We start from the raw sequence: 24,069 nt of genomic DNA on the forward strand, positions 1-24,069 counted from the left end.
CTACACAATATGTAACTGGTATCCTAAGGAAAAGGTTCACATCACAAGTAGTTGCAAAAGGGCTGAGGTAGTTATGGTGACTATGCTGACCTTTGACCTTTGACTGTGTCATTCTAATAATAGCTCAATCTCAAGACCACGTTTGGTGGAAATTGAAAGGAACTCCCACAAGGGTCAGCTAGTACCTTAACCCTAGTACCTTAAATGCTACAAGAACTTGATTGGACCACTCTGGAACAGCGCAGAGAAAATGACAGGTTAATTATGATGTACAAAATACATAATAATCTTACTCCTCTTTCAGCACAGGACTATATTATCAAACAGGCTACTCAGTTAACGAGAGCCTCGCAACCACACTCCTATCAGGTACCATATTCGAGAACTGAATCGCATCGCCATTCGTTCTTCCCAAGAACTGTAAGGAACTGGAATTCCCTGTCGTCAGACATTGTTTCTGCGCCATCTGTGGGATCATTTCGAAACCGTCTAACGGTTGATCACAGTGGCTAGTTGTTTTCGTCAAATGTTCTATGTGCTTGTAAATATCTGTAAATAAATTGTATTATAATGTAAATAGCACCAGTCTGCAAGAATCTTCAGGCTATTGAAGGAGGCAGACTTAACCAGAAGAAGAAGAAGAAGAACCCGTTGAGGACGGACTGGTTTTGCTACAACATGCATTTTCCATAGACACCTGCCAGAGTATACTCGGGACTCGTCCTCAATGGGTTAACGACACATTTGTGCATCCACCTGTCCATGACCTTTGACCCACCCTACCTTGGGGTCATTGAGGACCACTTGCCCCTGCAGCGGGCCACCGAGGGCGGCAAGCTGGGCTGGCCGGTAGCCCAGGAAAGGGAAGACGTCGTAGAGGTCCAGGAACTTGATGGTCTGGCCCAGTGGCTTCATGCTGTAGAGACTTATGGGGTTGCCGACACACACGTGGACCATCTCAGAAGAGGATTCTGGGAAAGGTCAAAGTTGAGAGGGCCATTTATCCAAGTTTTTGGGAAAATACTCTTTCAGAACACAGCTTGTATGACCAGATTTGGCAATCCGCTTTTCTGAGAATATTCTAATCTCAGAGTTCATTGGCACAATCACAGTGATATGAACTTGGTATGCCGTCTAATACAATGTGTACACCGAAGCAAGATCTCAGAACACTATGGTATAATCACAGAAGACTGTTCTTTCAGAACACAGCTTGTATGACCAGATTTGGCAATCCGCTTTTCTGAGAATATTCTAATCTCAGAGTTCATTGGCACAATCACAGTGATATGATCTTGGTATGCCGTCTAATACAATGTGTACACCGAAGCAAGATCTCAGAACACTATGGTATAATCACAGAAGACTGTGGCGTAATATTGTTACACTGTGGCAAGATCTTAGACCACTGTGGCATAAACTCAAAACACTCTCGTAAAATCTCAGAACACCAGAGTATAATCTTGTTATACACCGAGGCACAATTTTCGTACACGGTGGCATAATCTTGAAACACTTTGGCACTGGAACAATCTTGGTACACCATGACATAATTCTGGTACACTGTGGCAGAATCCTGACACATAATAATATGACACTGTGGCATGATCTTGTTAAAATGTGGCATAATACTGGCAAAATGTGGCATAATCTTCAGAGGACACTGTGATATAATCTGGGAACACTATGGCATAATCTTTTGACACTGCGACATAATCTTGGTACACTGTGGCATGATGCTGGGGTATAATAGAGGATAACATTCTGGACCACCAGAGTAACTAGTGTCAAAACTTGTCCAAAATGTGCATCCAAAATGACCCTCTTGCCCTAGAAGTATAAATCACAAACTGCACAAACTAGGACGAGGCTGCTGTAAAACAAAGAATGTTCATGTGCATTTTAATTTCGTGAATTTCGCGAGAGCCAAGATTCGTGAAATTAAAATGCACACAAAGGCTCTTGTATACACTATATGCATTGAATGCGAGAGGCACTTCGCGAAAATGTCATGCCGTGAAAAAGGCCTTCGGCTCCAATTCGCAAAAATTTCAAGCCGCTAAAATATCATGTTTTACAATACCCTGAGCAAATATGACCCTATCAAGATTACCGTGACCTTTACCTTTGGACACGACCACGTCGGTTGGTATGTTCATCTCATTCATAGGCAGCTGCCATGAGGCCGCCTGCTCGTTGAAACTAGCCGACCGAGAATCCATGCGCTCCAGCTTGTGTTCTCGGACCTGGATGTTGGCCGGGCCCTGGAACCAGCATTCAGAGTAGTTGTGTGAAAGGGAGAAAGAGAATTGCAGGATTGGGTTCCACTTTCTATCTCAAAAGTTTACAGACTTTGTAACACAATGGGAGTGGGGATAAGACATATGACGATTCTAGATTTTGCAAGAATATACAAATTTCGTCTTGACTTAAGGATGTGATTGAGTACATTGGATTTATTGAATCCATAAAAGATTTATGAAGAAATTAATTTCTTCAAGAAACAGTCAATAACTTGATGAGACATCTTTTTCTCTTGCTCATTGCTAAAATAAGAGATACTACCTGAAATTAATTTGCAATCAAGTAGCCATGGCAACTGGTTTGATGCTCATTAAGGATGGATTGCTGATATTCAAACAGGCATAGCACATTTTATTACGGGCCAGACATCCAGCTTATTTTTACAAACTCAGTATCTGCTACCATTGTTTTGCTGCTTTCAGTGGATATAGCCTTCCTCTTCAGTGTAAATTCTTTAGCAAAGTGAGTCTGTGAATCTGTGTCTGTGCTTGAGTCCTTGTATGGGTACCATTAACCCAGATCTTCCAACTACAAAGTACAAGCAACAATCATTACCTTCACTCTGAGTTTCTTCTCCTCCACTGGACACACCATTTTCCGTTTGCTGGCCCCCCTGTTGCCAAACAGCCACCTGCCCGACAGACTTGCTGCTGGTAAGGGGAATCTGAAGACAGAAATAGAAATCAAGAGATTGGATCAAAGCTGAAAATCTAAAACGTTAACACTCAACGCATGATGCAAGACAAATGGCGCACGTTGGACACTGGACAATGAATGATTGCAATAGCTCGCTTGAGCTTTTGGCTCAGGTGAGCTGTAAAGAGAAGCAATATCTTGTACAATGTGACGACAAAACACATTTGTCTATCGCACAAAAATCATAATTTCGGTCTATGGGTGCATAACTTCCACTTATATCAAGGAGCTGGTTATTACAAAAGGAAATGTAAGAGGTGAAAGCATACTTCTATGAGAAAATCAGTTTCTAGTCACATTGCCTTTCATTTGGTGCACAGGGGAAAGGGGCAGATGAACCCCCAAACAATCCCCTTCTCTCTTCAGACTAGGGTTTGAGATTTTAAAACAATTTGATGGGGAAATGTATTCCAAATATTCCCCCTAAAGAGAGCACCAAATTGTTGAACTTCGTTATTATTCTAATAATGTAAAAGCTCCCTCGTGTGAGAGGGGGAATACCCTCCTCCCATACCATACCCCCACTCTGTCGCTGCACTGCCTTCCGTGTGCGTTTCCTAGAATATGGAATATATTCCCCATCCCCCAGGAAAAATTCTTGCTTACAGCCCTGGACTCGACAAAGGTAAATAAACTGTACAAAACAAACATATTGTCAGCTGAGAGCCAGAAGGGCGCTATCACGTTCTAAGATTGGAGCGTAAATAGAAACGAAACAATTAATTTTCACGAAATAAAACTAAATTCAATCAAAAGTGAGTATATTTGTAAGCACTGTTTGAAATATCTGGTAAAATAGTGCCCTTTTGATTATAATTTTCAACATTTTACTGATAATTAAAGGGACTGTACAGTACTGGTTGAGGTAGGGATTCATGTTTTGAACATTCCTAAGTGAGATAATGAAAAGCCTCTTATGAAATATGAAAGAGCATGTAATTTTAAGAAGGATTCAACGTTTATTTGATGAAAATTGGTTTTCAAATGGCTGAGATATCCAAAAAAGTGCTAATAATAAAAGGCGACATGCCCCAACTTTATTAGGATCTCTTTGTTTCACCTTGTTTTTGGATATCTCAGCCATTTCAAAACCGATTTTCATCGAATAAACTTTTGATACCCCTTAGAACTGCATGCTCTTTGACATCTCATAGAGTGGTTTCTGAATATCTCGCAAAATGTTAAAAGCTAAATCTACACCTCGACCAGAACTGTACACACCCTTTAATTCAAAATTGACACCACAGTGTAGAGGAAATCAAGCTCTACAGTGTTATACAAACAACTCTATACTCCCCAAAGTTGCAATAACACCCTTTTGGTTCTCAGCTGACGATATGACTTCGTCTTTGTGGTAAAACATTTTGTGCGAGATAGTCATCCTGTTGTGCAAAAAAAAAGCAGTTATAGGACTTTCTTGAAGTTTGACCACCTGGTAAATTCTGTCAAAAATGAACCTCCGTATAGATATCCAAGTCATATGTCTTCTTTTGATGATTGTGACATACACATGAAACTCCTCGCTCCTACTGGTTTTAAAAACACACACTCATAAAACTACTATTAATTTACGGAAAAGAAAATCTTGTTTAGATTTTAGACATGTCAATTTAAATGTCTGATTTTTATCTTCGTCCAAAAAGTAACATGTGCTTAACGTATAGAATTAGTGTTCGAAAATAACAAAATAAAGTCATAAATATTTAAAGTCTTGATGCTGCTTGCATGTTGGAAATAAATTCTAAAGACACATTTTTCTTGGTAGTAATTTTTGTTCTGGTTTTTCAACTATTTAATGAAATATGAATACAACAAATGACACAACAAATAAAAGGCATGGGATCTGACAAAGGTGAAAAAATTTAAATTTGATAATTTTATTTCACATGAATATTTTTTGGACGAATCATTTCAGACAAACTTTCTGAAACTGACACCAACATTCAAGCAGGTCAAGCATGAGACATTATTACACAAAATATATACTGTGAATATTAAATATGACAAGAACAAATCATCAAACATACTGCATATAACCCCTAATAGATCAGATATAATATACTGTATGCCATATATTTCACATGGTTTTTATTTTTGCAAATTTTGTGAGTCCAGTGTTCACAACATGCGAATATATCAACTCTGATCCCAAAACGAATGTGACATACACGCATACATTTCTCCATTCATTATTGTACTCTAAGTTCCCAAATTTAACCATTTGTGAAATTGTCAGGAAGTCCCAAATTTCGAGCGATCCAAGATTCGCAAAATTAAAATGTACGCGAAAGTTCTTGTCTACACTATATGCACTGAATGTTAGAGGCAACTCGCGAAAATTTCATGCCCAAAAAAAAAGTTGTCAGCTCCAATTTGCGAAAATTCATGCTGCGAAAATATTGTGTTTTAGAGTAGCTGAATATATGGCATATACAGCAACAATAAGAATCTTATTTTTGCTGCCACAATAGTTATCAAACTTTGGGTCCAGAATAGATTTTGAATTATCTACATCTGAAGCATGTCATATATTTCCAAACAAGAAACTTGCATGAAAGAATTTACATTTCAGGACCACAATTATCAATGCCTTTAAAAATCCTAAAATCAGTGCCACAACCATTTAAAGTTAGAATACATTCTGCAAGTTATCAATATGCTTCTTCTTTTTGGTTTTTAAAAAATTATATTCTAAATTTATACCTCCTAGCCTTTTGATACGTCCTTCATACCACAGTTTGACATACCAATATACCGTCTCTAGTTTTGGTGCATTGCGTGAGATGAGTTTGATTTGCTACCAGTGCCCTACAAAGCACAGAAACAAACATCATGTCTGACATGAATGTATTTGCTTTCTTTGCCTGAATAATTTTGTTTGCTTCTTGTTGTTGTTTTTTCATAAACAATGACAGAGAAAATAATAAAAACAAGACCCATATTATTTGCTTACTTAATGGTTGTGGAAAAAAAGTTCATGTCAATACCAACATGAAGGACTTTGTGTTTTGAATTAAAATTGACTCGTGGGTCACCCCTGAGTTAACACTCCAGGATAGGTCATTTTCAGTATGAAGGCTAGTACATGTATATGCACACAGAATAGACAATCAGGCTAACCAGCGCAGCTGAACTTCGGGAAGTTCTCCATTGGAAAAATGTAATAAAGGGCTGTTTATTGCACTTGATTCATTTCATACAGTACCATATTTCTACGACTGCATTTCTGCTTTGCTTACATCAATTATTGCTAATTCAAGCAAGCCTCGACAAACTCTGACAAACTTTGTGAAGGATAAAGGCAGGAGGTATGATGGCCAGCCAACTCTTTCAATTTCCTCTTTCAACGACTGAAATTCACTTTGCATATGTCAGCTGTTGTCAAGCCAGGAAAGCCTTGGGCAAACCAGTGTGAAGCATTAAGATGTCCATGACCACAGGATGCAAACATGGGAGTAGAGTGCAATACAGGCGAATCCCATTATAAGGAAGTTCTTGGGACGGGATTGGCAGTTTTCTTTCACAATATTATAATTTCATTATAGCTGAACAAATAAAGTATGAAAGATACATAGAGGATACTTTTGGGACCTGAATTATTACTTCATTGTAAAGAAATTTCGTTATGACCCTGTTTGTTATAATGGGAGTGCACTGTAATAAAGCATCTCCTGTATAAAGTACTGAAAACAAGAGTTAGTCACAGTGGAGTAATGTCGTTTCTTTCCTACGTCCCATCATTTAGACGTTAAAATTAATCTGTAATTGTACGAGAACTGACCAAATAAAAAAAAAGTTTGAGAAAAAAACAAAACAATAAGATTAACAAGTTTTGCAGTCTTAATGAAGTCCTACGTAACTGCAATTCCAACATTATGACAGAACCTTTCAACAGATCGGATCACATACTCCTTTGACAAAGGCTGCTCCTTGCCAATGACTTGCCCAACATAGCAGCAACTGATGAATGAAAACTAGATTGCAAGTATTGAAAGGCATGATGTAATACATTTGAAATGAAGTCACTGGGTCCTGAGAGAAAAAATGAAATTATAACTGGAAAACAGCTAAATCAGTTAAACAGCAATTCCTTCCAAGATTTCACCCCAACAAACAAACCACCCATCTTATGTGTCCAAGATAGGACCGATTCTGTGCCACTACCCCTTCAAATGCTGCATAATATGCTATTTTGTCAGTATTCATCCAACACAAGCCCATACCAAGGTTTCCTGAGATAGATTGGCAAACAAAACTGGGGTCTGTTTCATGAAGTCATCACATATAAGTCTTTACGTAAATCTCAGAATGGCCAAAGCCACTCATATGTAGCTATGAGAGACTTTCAAGTCCATTTCATGAAGTCTCTCATAAGTGTGTCTAACGAGCGATAAGTCTCTTGTAAGACTGTCATGAAACGGACCCCTGGACTCTACTTTGCTTCACGTCCAGCATTTGGACCCATAATGCCTGTGGTCAGTGGGGTGGGGGGTGCTTACTCTTTGGCCAGCTGGACATTGGCTGCACTGGCCCCGATCGGGATGCCGTGCTTGTGAAGGATCTCCACCACCTGTTCTCTCATCTCGTTGTTGTAGGCGTCAAAGTCAAAAACGTTCTTTACCACCATGGCTAGTCCCTCCCCTGGGTATTTCTGTAAGTAAATGAATAAAAAGATACATGTATATGATATCAGGACAGAAATGCTATCACTACACTCCATGATGCTTTACAGCTGAAAAAAAGAAAGCTTTAATGGGAAATGAAATCCACATATACATGTGGTCCGAGTGAAAGCAACAGTATTAGTAGAGTACGTTAGTGAAGTTTGAGGAAAATCAGACAATCTGTTAAAGGGTTATAAATTTTCCAAGTTTTGGTGCTGTCATCGCTGGAAGAGGAGAGTACCAGTACTACAGTTTGTGACATCTCATATGAAGAAGGATATATCGTGAAAACAGATGAAATTCAAATTATTTTCACTTTTCCAGCATAATGAAAGAGCACTAGTCACTTGACTTTCTCTTTTATAAAGTAGAGGGAATGTATACTTTTCATTTTTTTTTTTAATTGTTGAATTTTCTTTTTTAGATTGTTCTTCGTGTGACATCACAAGCTGTAGTAGCCTTCTCACCAAGCAATGGCTGCACCAGAACTTCAAAAATTCATTTGAACTTTTGAATGGAATTGTCTGATTTTCCTCACAAGCATAAACTAAAACATTCCAGTAGCTCATGAATTTCCCAAATGTTCATTGTAAGCACTGGTCCTTATCACACGCTGCATTGCTATAGCACATGTAGAGAAAAAAAAAGAAAAAAACAATTCCACTTCTGGGCCACTGCAGTCTTTGAATATGAATCTGAATCTGGACAATGAACAAGGCTCTGACCAAGTGGGAACACTGACCTGTAGATGCTTGACCATGTTGACCACCTCCCTAGTGGAATAGGGGTAAGCGATGAGGCCCTGGTCCGCCAAGTCCCTCAGCTCGCTGAAGGCCAGGACCAGCCGGCGTAGGACCGGCTTGGGCACGTCGGGTCCGTAGCGCTGCAGCATGGCCATCTCGGACTCGATGTCGGGATTGTCGATGGCGTGGCAGCTAAAGATGTCGCCTGGCAATGGGGAAGACAAGGAGAGAAGAAGAATCAAAATTTGATGGATGAATAAATTAAAATCAAGGCAAGGTAGAAATTTGTACAACAAAGCAAACTACATTATGGTCCTAGCAACCCAACAAAGTCATGTTTGGCAGAAGACGTGAACTACGTACAGAGAAAGAGACAAAAATGAAAGATTACTACAGATACACTAGATGAATTTATCGATGATGGAACAGCATGTACATAGCGCCATTAATCTATCCGGACATTCAAAGGAGCTAAAAAAATTTTTTTTTGGTGTAGTTCTGAGAAAAAGCGAGAACATGCTGCAAGTCATCACTGTATTGGATAAGTCGACTGTCTTAAGTAAGAAAACTATTTTCACTCTTCATAAAAAAATTTCATCAAAACAGCAGACACTGGTGAGTAAGCGATGATACAATCTAGTAGGCGACTCCCGAGTAAGAGTGAAAAGTCCACCTCACTCACCTAAAGAGCCAAAGAAGTCGTTGCCAAGGAAAGGGAAGCCCGGCCGGTTGGCGAGGACCATCATACTGAAATCTGGATGGGTGATAATGATGTCCTCTGATGGTTGCAGACCGGAATGAGCTGATGAATCAAGGTGAAAAGAGATGACAAAAGATGATGCTCAACATCGTCTGAACTTCTTTTCATTTCTCCTTATCTACAATTACATTCATGATGTTTTTATCACTTTGTGCTGCACATATGAATTATAGGATGCTGGACAGAAGCCTGAAACACAACACATACTGGTACTACTCACTGACTGATGAATACTTTTCACATATCCCTTCCACAGCCATTCAATTAGACATGAGACTGCTCCCCTTATTGCATAATATACTGTATATGCTGAATATTTCGTAAGGTTTTCAATTTCGCGAATTTCGCGAGTCAGGTGCTATTCACAAAATTAAAGACACGCGAAAATAATTACTCTGATCCCAACATGAATGTGACGCACATTTCTTCGTTCAGTACAGTACTCCATGATCGCGAATTTAACCACTTGCGAAATTGTCGTGAAGTCCCGATTCGCGAAAATTTAGACTCACTAAATACATGGCGTATACAGAGTGACCTGTCAAAAACATATGTGCATGTTTTTAAGACAGAAACATATATTCATATTTAGGCTGAAGTTGCTCTCTTTTTTTCATCCATGCTAGATACCATATCATGTTAGCTGTTTGACTTTAAAGGTACGCAAGTTCCAATCATATATAAAGGCCTACACATCCATACTAACCTCAAACATGATTAAATGGACAAGCAAAAAAGGAATAGGTTTCACACGCCACAGATCAGTCACAGAGAAATAAGATGGGATTGTGAATGGGTCTTTTCACCTGACACGATCCGTCGACCGTCAGCCAGCAGCATCTCCCCGCTCTCCACCAGTGCCTTGAGGACGCAGGTCACGTGGGTGGGGGCCTTGTCTGCTTCATCAACCACCAGGGTGTGGCCATACTTCACCGCCTTCACCTACAGGAGTGGACCACAAAGTCGGGGTAGGCGTTAATCCTCTTTAAGCTTATCCATGCACTTTACTGTAACTAGCCAAGATACTTCATGAGCATCCTCATCCCACCTCATCCCTACATTCCTCTCCCCCTCCTCCTCCTCCCCTAAAAAAACAAACAAAAAATATTGATGATGATGAAAACTACAATAAACAAATGACTCACAGGTATGAATGGGTCTGTAGTGATTATGTTTACAAAGTACCTCTGAATTGTTTGAACCAATGAGATGTAGCCAAGTGGGTTAAGATACGTAATTCAGAGGTGATGTGTGTACACAATTTCTAGTAAAAAAACAAAACAAAAATTAGGATTGTGTAATCCTTAATTCATTGACAGTTTACTTCAGGACATATATGACCATAAGCAACAAAAATAAATCAACAAATTTGCCGATCAGCAATGAATCAAGAGTATGCTGAGAGATTGATAATGTTAGTATTGGCCACAAGTTCTGCTGTCTCGATGTCTATCGTCATCAATGCTGATGTGCGCTTCCTTCGACAGTTAAATATATGCTAATTTACCTCATATTTCTGATTGTCATTTTGTTTTACACTCTGACCGTAATAGACCCATCAAGAATGAAAGTACCATTTTGCTTTCTGAGGTTTACATACCAGAGGGGAGTCTTCATAGACAATCACGCCATCCTGGACATTGGGCTGGAGAGTCAGGGTCTGTACTGTTGTATCCCTGTGTGATTTAACGAGAACATGAAAACGGTATGCCTCAGGGTTGCTCATAGCTTCAATATCACCAGAAATGAACCATTTGACAATGATTTTACAATGGATCAGATATGGATCATCACACCTGGGGCCTCCAAAATAAAGTACAAATAAACTAAAAGTAAACAAGATAATCTATTTTGAATCTTTAATAGAATCTTGATTGGGCCACCAAGATATAACCGTTTCAGAAATTTAGTGGCCCAAGATCAATTTTTAGTGGGCCAGGAACACTGCTAATGTTGAGTCCAGGATAACACCAGGCTGTTTTTAAAACCTGCAAAGAATATCCCAACATGCATCACTGATTTATGCGCAAAGACCGTGGCTGAGCTCCTACCTGTGTAGCTGGATGTACTGCCGGGGTCTATTGAGGAGATGAAGGAAGCGGTCCACCAGTTTGTTCTTGCCGACTCCTTGGTTACCAACGAGGAGGAGATGTTCTCCCAGGGAGAAATCCTTCAGCATGTCCTCCATGATGGCAAGATGCTGTGTGAACAAAAAAAAACCCCAAAAAAAACAAAAAAAAAAACCCTTGGAATTATAAAACAAATAATGCATGTAATATGGGGTGCATTAGTGAAGATGAGGTGCACTCGAGTGTATTTGCAAGACAGCCATATGCACAACATTGTGAGTACCAAAGAGTGTGCTGCATTTCCACCCACATCACAAACTTAAAACATGTGCATTATTTGTTTTATGAAATGGGTCAACAAACTATATCGGCTGGTGAAACTTTGTATTGCAATACCATAGGGCCGCTCTTCGGGCTGCCATGCAGACGATCGTGTGAATCAAAGCAATTGTTTGGGTCTGTGCTGCACGCACAGCGCGATCAATAATCTGGAAAAGGATAAGACACAGACTACAGGTAGTTATGCTTTTTTGCTGCACACTTCTTGTGCTCCACTCTTCGTCTGTAACTATTGCTCTGAATATGAGCCAACTTGGAAAGTAAATCATGATTAGGTGTGGTAAGTTTTTCCTGGGTTAATTCTGACATTTCACAGGTTTTTGCTTCTGCTTTTCTTTATCAACTTTGCTTATTCATTACCATGTGGCAATTATGTTAACACGTTCCACTGAGGTAACACTCGTACTGCTGACACTTTATTGCTGGTTTGAAACATGAGGACAAGAGTGCAATATGAATTGTATGTCACGAGCATCATACTTCAAATAGATATCAAAATTTTCAGGTAGCAACACCACCATGTTGACCTTTACCTGTGGGTTCTCGTAGAAGAGGGTGTCGGGTACCATCATGCGGTTCTCTGGGTTGTAGAGTGACATCTCCGTCCTGCCGACCCTCAGTACATTGTCCTTTATCTCACCTGAGTATCAGATGTGCAAAAACACAAAAAGTTACTTTTTTTAAACAAAAGTCACACAAACTTGTATTTCAAAATAGTATACAGATATGTTTGAGCTAATTCTGATCAAACCTAATAAAAGAAAAAAAAATGTCTTTTTTTTTTTTAAGTTGTGATTAATCAGGCACAATTCACTTGATGAGAAAACACATATTTCTTATTTCATAGTACAGACCAAATTGGGGGGGGGGGGGACTTGCATGTGACATCACAGAATTACCACTTTGTGTTTGATGGATCACAACTAAAAATCTCAACTTTCTCAGTTTTCATTAGAATTCAAACTTACACTGTCCTGTTCCTCTCATTTTCTCACATCTATTCACACACAGAATAATTTTTGAAGGTAGAGTTCCACTCAAATGCCCCCTGGGAATTGTCAACAGAAACCAGTTCTGCCTAACTCTCAACATACTCTTGAGAAATATTGTCTGTCTAGGATTTTGAGACTTGCAGTCTGGAGACAACTCACATGTCATCCCCTTCTCCAGCTCATCTAGAGACTTGGAGTCATCCATTGCCGTGGTTACAGGAGTGATGCCAGCATCCTCCAAGGCCTGGTCTAGAGACTGCCTTGCTAAATTTGGAAGAAATCTGCCAGGAAAAAAAAAAAAAAAAAAAAATTAGAACTCAGACTGTTATACTATAAAATTACAGACAAAATCTTTTTTTTTTCACTTTCTGTCATTAAAATTTCTCAACCATGGTCATTTCACTGAGATCTCAATATATTTATTCAGTAGTCACATCTTTTCCTTCTCTTTTTTAAGGATGGAAACTTCTTCCAGTTGGAAAAAAAAATTCAAGGGGAAGAATGATATTAGACCTTTGATATCATTTCCCATAATCTTATTACAAAACATGGCAATTTAAACGAAAATTCACACAAGAAAATGAATGTTACAGCAATTTTGAAATCAAAATGTAAAAACTGTGAATAGGTGTGGCAACAACCAGCCCTTCAAGAGATACACTGCACATAGAGTTCTCTATCTTCTTCTCTCATTGAGATAAGGATAATGACCTCGAAAGGCAAGCCTTGTTGATGGCCTCGTAGATACTCTGGTCTGAGTAGCGGGAGAGGCGGAGGGCGATGCGGATCAGGTTTCTGGTGGACAGGGACGAAGCCACAGACTGGAGCTGAAGAAGGGAAGAACAAAAGAAAAGAATGGGGTCAAATTTCACATCACATATTACAAGATTAACTTTGCCATCTCTTGCACAACATTATGAATGCAAGCCTGAATCTTTTTGCTTTGCATGTCATCAGACTATTGTGAGTTGAGGAATAAATGTACTATGAGGGGCACTATATGTAAGCAAGGTATTCCTTTGACAATGACAAGGACCAAGTTTTTGTGGTCCAAATTCTTGTGCCTCACAAGTTGTCACACTTTTAATCAGTTGAGAAGTAAATGCAATAAACACTACACCTTCTGTACCATGCACTGCATAATATTTCTGCTGCAAAACAGCAACTGGCGACAAACTCTCTCTTGGCTAACAAACCTGAGACCATCTCAAATTGGTGGTCATCTTACATCAACTTTGAGAAAAATATCCAGGAGGACAGTGTGAAATGGGGGTCACCAAGTGTAGAGGGGTCATCTAGCAGCCAGATCAATCAAACCAGGAGGCCATCTTAGACAGGGATCATCAAATGATAGGGCCATCTCATGTTAAGACCATCTTACTCTGGCTGTCACTGTACATGAAGATCTCTCACACAACATCAAACAACATAGATATTCAGGTGCAAGTTTCTTCACTTTGTCTCCCTCTACAAACTTTTTTCCGACGTGTTTGTTAATTTACAGATCAGCAGTTGCGATCTTAACAAATTTAATTTGTAGAGGGAGACAAAGTGAAGAAAATTGCACCTGAACCTTCACCCCTCTGAATAACATCTTTCTTTCATTTAATATAGATATTCCTAAGAATTGACAATCAACCAAGAAGGCCTTGTGAAGCTATGGTCATCTTACTCAATAGTCAAACAATCAGGTCGACGAGCTTACATTGGGGTCAGTTGCGTGTCGTAGTCTGTGGGTCAACTGTAAGACGGCATCCAGACTTTCTGTTGGCGCATTTGGAACCTAAGGATGGGTGAAAGGACCAGCATCAGAGCATGAAATATCACATAAGTAAGAGCAACTTTTCATCATTGACTTTGGACAAAAAATTGGATGTACCATCACTTGATTGCAACTTAGTAGTTTTTCACGGGTTATGCTCAGTAATACTGCATCAGATTAGTGGGTATGAAGTCACTAGAGAGTTACAAATAATTTGACTTTATAGGATAACGATATACCTAACAAACTTTATGACACAAGAGCAATCAATGTCAAGAAATATGTTCATTCATCACTGTTGTGAAAGGAGGTAGACGACGACACAAAAAGATAATAACTTGTAACTGCAGAGAAAATTTGCATATGATCGGAGTGTCATTTTTTTTTCTATTGCTGTCTAAAGAAAAAGAAAATGCGATGAAGCTTGGAATTTATGTAAGAGTATCAGAATGAAACTTGGAGTGTTCAGGATCCATATCTAGGAAATGGGTGTATGCAATAGAAGTCATTGAATTTGTGAATATACACTGCCTCATCCACAGTCTTTACCCCTCCCGAATCCCCAACTCGCCCCCTAAATCCCTTCTCCATCTCCACTCCACTCCCCCCCCCCCCCCGCCCCTTCTTCATCTCTACCCCCCCCCCCCCCTTTCTACCACCCCTTCCTCCTCACCATGCCCTTTATGACGAACATCTCCTCCGCCATGCTCAGTGGCTTGATGTGGTGATACATGAAGAGGGTCAGGAGCTCGGCGTTCAGCCACTGCTGACTACTGCTTCCAACCAGCGGCGGCTCGGCCAGAGCAATGATACGGAACGACGGATGGATCCTCAGAATAGATCTGAAAGCAGGAAAGAGAAAAAAGAATTGAACAATTGAAGAATCAAACAATAATTGAGAAATATTACTGACAGAGCAAACCTGTAGTGAAACACTAATGACTCAATTGACAACCTCCCAAACACATGGAGTGTGCACTTGTATGACAGTTGGGTTAAAGAGTTGGAAATCCAGAGTCTATGAAATGCACATTTTTACCCACGATATTCTTGCTTGACCCAACATGAGCCTTGGGGAAACCAGCGCAAACTTTCAAGAGGCTAACCTAGGTAATGTGACTGTCAATTCTCATCATCATCATCATCATCATCATCATCGTCGTCGTCATCATCGACATCATCAGAATCAGAATCATCATCATCACCATCAATATTCTGGTTTAATTACTAGTATTATAGTCAAGATTACCATGCACAGTAGTACCAGAAGTATATTGTAGAAGTAGTAAGAGCAGTATCAGTAGTAGCAGTAGTAGTAGCAGCAGCAGTACTAGTATTTGAAGGAGTAGTAATAGACGTAGAAAAATAAGAAGCAGCAGTAGTAGTTGTTGTAGTACTAGTAAGTGGTAGTAGCAGTAATAGATGACTTGGTAGAAGTAGTATTACCAGAAACAATAGCAGCAGAAGTAGTAGTAGCAACAGAAGCAGTTGCAGGAACAGCAGAGATAGCAGTAATATTACTAGTTAGATGATTCAGTAGTAGTAGTAGCAGCAGCAGCAGCAGTAGTACATAGTAGTAGTAGCAGCAGTAGTAGCAGTAGTAGCAGTAGTAGCAGTAGTAGTAGTAGTAGTAATAGTAGTAGTAGTAGTAATAGTAGTAGTAGTAGTAGTAGTAGTAGTAGTAGTAGTAGTAGTAATAGAAGTAGTAGTAGTAGTAGCAGTAGTAGCAGTAGTAGCAGTAGTAGTAGTAGTAGTAATAGAAGTAGTAATAGTAGTAGTAGTAGTAGTAGTAGTAGTAGTAGTAGTAGTAGTAGTAGTAGTAGTAGTAATAGAAGTAGTAGTAGTAATAGTAGTAGTAGTAGTAGTAGTAGTAGTAGTAGTAGTAGTAGTAATAGAAGTAGTAGTAGTAGTAGTAGTAGTAGTAGTAGTAGTAGTAGTAGTAGTAGTAGTAGTAGTAGTAGTAGTAGTAGTAGTAGTAGTAGTAGTAGTAGTAATAGTAGCAGCAGTAGTAGTAGCAGCAGCAGCAGCAGCAGTAGTAGTGGTAGTAGTAGTATCATTATTTTTTACTCATACCTTTCAGCAAGCTCTGCCTCAGAGAGACCGGTGTCCTGTTTTGCCTGTTCAAATCTGTCGTGACGCAGCAGTCTCGTCCCATCAAACAGCGTGACTTCACGGTCATGCACCAGTCTGGGGAAAAACATTGTCAATGAGGAATTTTCATAAGACTTCAACTCCTTTCCATACAAAATACAAAAAACAAAATAAAAAAATTGCAACTTTATTATCTCATGGCATATTAGTGAATATAGTGAACATAGAAAACATAGTACATAGTGCACATACATGTAACAAGAATGAAAGAGAACGGTTGGTCACGTTGAGTAAATATAAGAATTAGGTCTAGAGCATTCAGTCTAAATGAGTTCCATGTTTTCCTGGCAAGACAAGAGCTTACAAAGACTATTTCCATGTTTCAACTATTCAAAAAATGTTTGTATTTCCTAACCTGTGTAACACAGCGAGTGTGCTCGGGTTCACCCGGTGGAGACCGTCCAGCAGCGCTACGCTGCCCTCTAGAGCTGCCTTTATGAGAGGGGACAGACGCCACGCCGTATCACCATTGAGCTCGGTGATCCGTTGTTGCAAGAGGTCACGAGAGGTCATGTCCTGAAAAGCAGGAAATGCGTTCATGATAACAGTGCTCTTCCGTTATAACGGACATAGTTAAAACAAAATTCTGGTTACAGCGAAGTAAAAATTCAAGCCGCAACATTATCCACTCTATGTAGTTTTATTGTTTATTTGTTCGGTTATAACAGAAATTCGAGACAATGAAAGAAAACTGCCTGTCCCGAGGACTTTGTTATAACGGGAGTCCGCTGTAGTTCCTGTGAAAGACTTAAAGCCCGACTCAACAAGACTGTTTGATATTTCAGAGTCCATAAAATTACAGAGTACTAAGGACCTTGTTAAATGAGTGTGAAGGGAGAAACAAAGAGATAGACAGACAAACAGACACACACACAAATGAATCTTGCAGGAGAGTCAGATGTAAAAAACAGTCAAGCAGCAGCACAAGAACTAGATACATCATACAGATGTGTATACACGATGATTGCGGAAAAAACCTAGACTGATACAGAGCAAGTGAGCTCATAGTATGGTACAGATTAATGACAAAACTATATATCTACCTGTTCATTCATTTTCATTATGCTCAGTGCAATTACAGGGAAATAGATAAAAATATTTATCATAGATAACAAAGGGCTGCGGTAAAAGTGGAAATTTTCACATATTTCATGAGACATGAAACTACTGCAAAAACACAAGCATTTTTCATTTTTCTGCTTGTTATATGCACTATCATTTCATAGCTTTGATTTCACAGTAGGTATACTGTAGGGATATAACTACTATGTTATTTGTAGTTTTCTCCACATTTATTACTCCTGCTGCATGAGTTAACTTGTTGTCATTAATTGCAGACTTGTTACCCTTTACCACAGTATGTGCTGCCAGAGCCCTTATCCCCCATGGCAGTACTGAGCTTTTTGAAGAGCTCACTTAATTGTTATGACTGTTTGTAAAATTATAATGATGTGAATTCATCGAACTATTCAAAGCCGAGTGTGAAAACATTACTTGTGTGAAAATTTCCAGTTTCATACACTGTACTATAAAGCAGTAATCTCTCATGAACATCTTCACACTTACCTGGTACAGCATGACAATCTCTGTATTGTAGCCAAGCTTCTCCGCAAACTCTCTCGCCAGTACACTCTTCCCACAACCCTATTTGGGATGAAAATGAAATAACTGTAACAATACACGTAGTAGACTACAGATTACTAATCTGAATCCTGAATTTGTGTTATACCAATCACAAGGACCCAATGATCTCTTGTCAATCGCAGTTTCAGTGAACTGTTTGATCAAATGGGCTTTTTGGTCATCCTTCATGAAATGCATGCATGCAATGTTTCCTGTATACATCTACATGTAGCTTAAATGATGCTATTGTGTTGATTATCTATGTTCCAAAAACAACAGTACTTAAAATCAAAGCACATCTTCCATGTTTGTATACTGTAAAAGTGGAAATTTTCGCGGTGTTGAAATTTTTGCGCATTTCGCGCAACCAGAAACTACCGTGAAAATAAAAGCATGCGAATATTTTTGCTAGCCATATGTTCATGTGCGTGATGTCTTGATTTCGTGGAATTAAAAACACGCGAAACTCTTCTTACCCGGCTAAGTGCGAAAAATTAGTCACGCGAAAACATCCACTTTTACAGTAACTTAACACTATGAAACATGAAGACATAAAAATGCTCTCACTTTATCTGTTGATTACTTATATTCCAAAAACAACAGTATTTTAACCAAAACACACCTTCATGTTTGTGCAACTAAACTCGCCATAATACGAAGACATATAAATGCTTTCATTTTTTTTTAATCTAATCACACATGGATATTTTCCTTCATTTGCACTCCTACCAGTGTAACATTTGATTCATTGTACTTTGGTGGATTTTTGTTTTTGTTTTTGTCTGTCTGCACATGATACTTGGTAGTCACATGCACACTAGATCAAAACAAACAAATAAAATCAAGAACTGCGAATGTCACACATCTACATGTAGGTGTAGCTCAAGCCAATTCTCGTTCGCATAGCTACCTTTGGTCCAACCAGACAGAAGTCCCCCACGGAGTGTGACATCAGCATGTCTGCAAGGAGGCCCTCGTGTGTCTCCGTTGAGATGTATTTGTGAGTTGCGTCCCTTTCGTGGTCCCCCCTCTGTCCTCTTGGCACCTGCATTAACAACAACAACAACATAAGAAGGATACGTCACATTCACACAATTCCAAATAACTTGCATGGTATGATTAAGAACTAGCTCACTTTCAAACAATTTTTTTTTTTCTCTCAGCCTTCCTTGGAAGCAACGATCTCAATTCTACACCGAAAAAGTGCTTCCCAGGTATGATACACGTAAATGAATGAACTGCAACTGATTATACACAGCAGTAATATCACATGGACAATACTACTCAAATTTTCTTGAAAGAAAAAAAAACAAAAGATAGATTTTACATAGAAAATATTCCACTTTGTGGCAACTAAGCGAACTTGACAGTCAGATTCCATCATATAATGTCTGTATATAGTTTTATTCATCACATAGCGATAGCTATCGGAGGATATGTATTCACCCAGAACCTCTTGTAGCTGAATAATTACCTGAAGCTGGCTGATCTGACCCTCGACCTCCACTGTTGCCATGGCGTGGTGGTCCTGGCCCTGATTGGTGGAGTGAACTCCAGCTATCCTCTGCTTGGGGGGCTTCTCAAATTTTCCTGGTTTCAACTCAAATTTCTGCATAATAGATTGATAACAACAAATAAGAATATATATTTATGTATTCATATTTTTTTTATTCAGAGCAATGTGCATACTAAAACAAGCTCACACAAAGGACATCTTACAAGGGTCGACATGTGCACGCAATGTGACAAGAAATTAATATAAGACATGAATATAAAAGATAAGTGATAGAAATGCAAAGCTACATGCTGTATGTCCATCTTTCATTACTATAAACTTAGGTACCAGGAATGTTGTGTACTTAAAAACCTTGAGTGTATCAACTGGTATGCCCCTTCTAAAATATCATATCGTTGTGCGCATTACATTCACTTCAAGTTTTGTGGGTATTCTTTCTAATTTCAGGAACAATCAAAGAGGATCTGTTCACACTCTCCGAGTACAACTCATGTGAAAGGGTTGAGTCATTACTAACTTGGTTTCTCATGTAAGACCCGTCCATCTTCCCGAGATGTCTTACTGCAATGAGGCATGTACTCAAAGTACTAGACAAAATCCTTTTATTCAAATTTATGATTTATTTACGTTGATGTAGGGAAATTTGTCAATCAGTTGCAAAAAAAAAAAAAAAAAAAATCCTTTTAGTATTGCAAGGAGGTATTATGTCATACATTGCACATTCTTTTGGCTCTTCTGGCTGTCATTTTTCTTGCCTATCACATCACTGTTAATGTTAATATATATCATTATGCAAAGTATACAATTCATATAAAAACTATTTAAACCATACTAAACTCACACACAGACATTCATGTCCTTTCAATTGAAAATAAAGAGGGTAAAATCCACTCATTTTCTATTTAGTATTCACAGCTACTTTTAAGTTTAAAATTCTGCACAAATTCACAATCTCAGCTAAAGAATAGACACTGAAAGTAAAGAATAATGTAATTGTAGAAGCTACATGTATAGGACAGAGGTGGGTATAACTTTCCATGACTATAAGCTATAACTGATAGAGTACAAAGTAATGCAATGAGAAAAGTGGGAGATCTGGTATTTGAAGGTTCAGAGTGCACAGCTGGTCAGCAATGTTTGCAAGTTCTTGTAGTGAGATAGAATTGAGGCTGAATGACTAAAGAGGGATTAGTTGCGGTCACTGCCTCACCTGTAGGGCATCAAGGACCGATTCCTGTCCTTCTTTCCCAAGGAAGACCTCATACGGGTAGAGCTGGTGGAGTAATCTGTGTAATGAGGCTGATGGTACTGCATTCTTTGGGAGGGAGAGGGAAGGGAAGGAATGAGACAGATATTGCTTACTGGGCTGAGGAAGTATGATCACATCACCCCTGTTCTGGCTGAGCTGCATTGGCTTCCCATCAAAAACAGAATTGATTTCAACATCCTATTGTTCACTTTTAAGACCATTCATGGTCAGGCCCCAGGATACCTGCCTTCCCTAATCGAGCGGCGCCAGCCTCGCCCTGGCCTTCAGTCATCTGGCCTTACTCTCCAGACGCACATTACACATCTCAAGGGATATGGAGACCGGGCATTTTCCTCTATTTGATCAACAAGCACATTCTCTATGACATTCATTACAGCTACATGTACACTATGTTGCATATTTGTCAAACTTTGTTGCTAAACCATGTGATTTCTGCCATTATATTGTACGAGAGCATAAAAACTAACCCAAAATGTATGTTGGCTGATCAGAACTTCATACATATTGCTTCTCCTGTGTAGTATAGTAGATACAAAAGTAAAAAGGCACCAGTACAGGGAATAATTTTCCAACTCAAATTTGAGTAGCAATGTCAGCTGATGAACAACATTTCAAATGGTACCATGTACACTTCTATGGAAGAAAACTGGTACACAAAAGTTAGTTTGTGTTGCAGTGGTGTAAAAATGCACCGCAAATTGCGATGCGATACCAGGAAAATTATTCCCTGCAGTAGAAAGAGAAATGTGCAGCTGCCTTACCAGGATTCGAACCAGGTTCTCCAAGTTATCAAGAGGAAAGTCTGGGAGACCTAGCGATGCAACCTCTTCCGTGCGTAGGGTGGTGGCAAATGAAAGCAGCTGAGAAAGTCTGTCGGTGAAAAAAGGATTGGTTGATAAAACTTCTCTAAATGATACGCAAAAATATTTTACAGCCTTGGTCAATCATATTGGCCTAATATTTTAAGTGAGAAAGAAATGAGTCATGTTGATTCACTTCAGTAAAATAACAATCACCACAGAAACACTTATGGGTCAGTATACACTGTGTAAGTGTCCTATATGGTATAAGCTGTTATTTTTGCGAGGGTTTAATTTTCGCAAATTTTACGAATCAATGTTGGAATTTAACAACACGTAAAAATATCTCAAACTGACATGCATTATTGCACTTATGATAGATAGCCTCATTGTCAAAATTGCGAAAACAACATCTAGCAAAAATGTCCGTTACCTCCTCATTCGTGAAAACAACATCTTGTCCAGTAAATATTAAAAATTTTAACATTAATTATATTCCATTTGCACCAACTTCAAAGGGAAAGACCTACCAGTTTATATATTGCACTGGTCTCATTGTCATTTGGGGACACACAGTATTGTTTAGGTCAGATTGTAGCTGGCAAGAGTGAGATAATTCATGATTCTTAGACCATTATTTTCCTCAAGGAATACAATGTATACTGTATACTCAAAATATTTTGCAGGTATATTTCCTGAAATTGGACTTGAAGGTCAACTTACAAGTGGTTAAATTGCAATCAAGATCCAGTGACAGAATAAATAAGGTAATGGTATGTATTATCTCTTCCCAGAAGAACAACAAGTTTTTTCCATCAAAACTTGGAGAAACATGGGAGGCACGTTTTTCAAACATTGGTCAAGTTGTGAAATTTATGAAAGTGAAGGCACCGCTAAATACAGAATGTATACAGCATACTGTTTCCTTGAACTGTGAATACAATGTAGGTAAATGTCACACTCAGTGGATCTTATCACCAATATCATCAGGATAAAAAGAATGGATTTATGAGGATTCTATTACTCTCACTTCAGAAATGAGGGTTGACCGTTGAAGGAAATAGGGGACTACAGAGGGTGCAATCCACATCATTAAGGTTTTTATGTTGTTGTTCCATTTTTTTTTTTCCAGCCGTGAAATCAATGAAATATCCTGCTCAAATGAAATGCCTCACCTCTCTGAAGGCACAGACTGTCCAGATTCTGCAAGCAGTTGTAAATGGTCCTGAGAATATAGAACAGGTGGGAAGGTGGGAAGGTGGGAAGGGGAGGGTAAGAAATAAGAGGGGTTTGCATACTCTGACCCATTATCATTGAGATCCCTGGCAGTTATGAATCCTTAAACATAAACAGTATTGCCCCCACATCTCAAACATGCACGGAGGGTAGTCACCTTAAACACACAATTACCACTATGGCCTGGAAAGTTTTTTGACCACTAAATATAAAAATCAGAGGCCTTGCACATTTCACATCACAAGACTGCCGATATACACATACCTAAACATTCTGCATTACCAGTATATTCAAACCTAGGCATAGTTTGAAGCAGCAGTTGCAGTGGGAACCAGCATGGATTCAGGTTCACACCCCCCAAAAAAGAGTCAAGTTATGTTCTTGATCACAAACAAACACACAAACAAACAAACAAACAAAATACACACATGAATATCAGCCATAAATAGCCTTAACAATTCAACACTCACTTTCATTTTTGCAAGTTTATACCTCCCATAGCTTTAAATCATGAAAGCAAATCAGGTAGCTCTAGGAACAATATGAAAATGATGCAACAGCAAGCTCCTATACAAGTTCAATCACTTGATTTACTGCCCTTCAAAGGTCGTATTAACATCACTTGGTGCTCACATACAAATAGACACATTATCATCAGATAAAATTGAAAAGGTTGATTACACCTTCATGTCCTTACCCTGAAAGTTATTGGATTCACATCTCTAGCCTGGAAGCGAGATCTGAGGGGCGGGTCCAGGGGATTCCCCCTGTACTTGGGGACCGGTAGACCCAGGGCTATGACCCGGAAGTCCTCGTTGACCCTGACCAGTTTCCACCTGTCTAGTTCTTCTTTGGTGTGGTCCTATTACAAGGAAAAGCACAATGAAAAAAAAAAAACCAGTATGATGGCAGTCCCTAATTGAAACATATCTAAAATTATCTATCTTATTGTGTGATGAATACATTGTACATAACATCAGAAAACATCACCATTATCAACTTGGAAGTGGAACATGGACCTATGTTAGGTTTCACGACTAGAAATGTTTATCTTTCTACACAAAACTGCTATTGGAAGCAAGAAGCAAGACTTACAAAGATAAAAGGTAGCAACCTAGCAGAGTTTCATAAAAGACATAAGCAA

At 39.0% G+C, this 24,069-nt stretch overlaps 1 protein-coding gene across 1 annotated transcript in view; it reads right to left on the reverse strand.

Annotated features, from left to right (window-relative positions):
* LOC140234535 (von Willebrand factor A domain-containing protein 8-like) overlaps positions 1-24,069 on the reverse strand; it is a 45,149-nt gene that overhangs the window by 15,079 nt on the left and 6,001 nt on the right. Inside the window, exons 7-29 of the mRNA XM_072314576.1 lie at positions 23,623-23,787; positions 22,865-22,914; positions 21,651-21,759; positions 20,830-20,934; positions 19,578-19,712; positions 19,014-19,148; positions 18,047-18,124; positions 16,836-16,996; positions 16,403-16,516; positions 15,003-15,171; positions 14,273-14,350; positions 13,279-13,394; positions 12,727-12,848; positions 12,109-12,215; positions 11,219-11,367; positions 10,768-10,843; positions 9,974-10,109; positions 9,090-9,209; positions 8,407-8,612; positions 7,500-7,651; positions 2,860-2,968; positions 2,126-2,264; positions 784-971 (exon numbers count right to left, since the gene is read on the reverse strand). Of these exons, the coding sequence (XP_072170677.1) occupies positions 784-971; positions 2,126-2,264; positions 2,860-2,968; positions 7,500-7,651; positions 8,407-8,612; positions 9,090-9,209; positions 9,974-10,109; positions 10,768-10,843; positions 11,219-11,367; positions 12,109-12,215; positions 12,727-12,848; positions 13,279-13,394; positions 14,273-14,350; positions 15,003-15,171; positions 16,403-16,516; positions 16,836-16,996; positions 18,047-18,124; positions 19,014-19,148; positions 19,578-19,712; positions 20,830-20,934; positions 21,651-21,759; positions 22,865-22,914; positions 23,623-23,787 (2,919 nt within the window). The remainder of the gene's footprint in view (positions 1-783; positions 972-2,125; positions 2,265-2,859; positions 2,969-7,499; positions 7,652-8,406; positions 8,613-9,089; positions 9,210-9,973; positions 10,110-10,767; positions 10,844-11,218; positions 11,368-12,108; positions 12,216-12,726; positions 12,849-13,278; positions 13,395-14,272; positions 14,351-15,002; positions 15,172-16,402; positions 16,517-16,835; positions 16,997-18,046; positions 18,125-19,013; positions 19,149-19,577; positions 19,713-20,829; positions 20,935-21,650; positions 21,760-22,864; positions 22,915-23,622; positions 23,788-24,069) is intronic.

This window comes from Diadema setosum, chromosome 10 (genome assembly GCF_964275005.1).
Source record: "Diadema setosum chromosome 10, eeDiaSeto1, whole genome shotgun sequence".
In the NCBI taxonomy this organism is placed as follows: domain Eukaryota; kingdom Metazoa; phylum Echinodermata; class Echinoidea; order Diadematoida; family Diadematidae; genus Diadema; species Diadema setosum.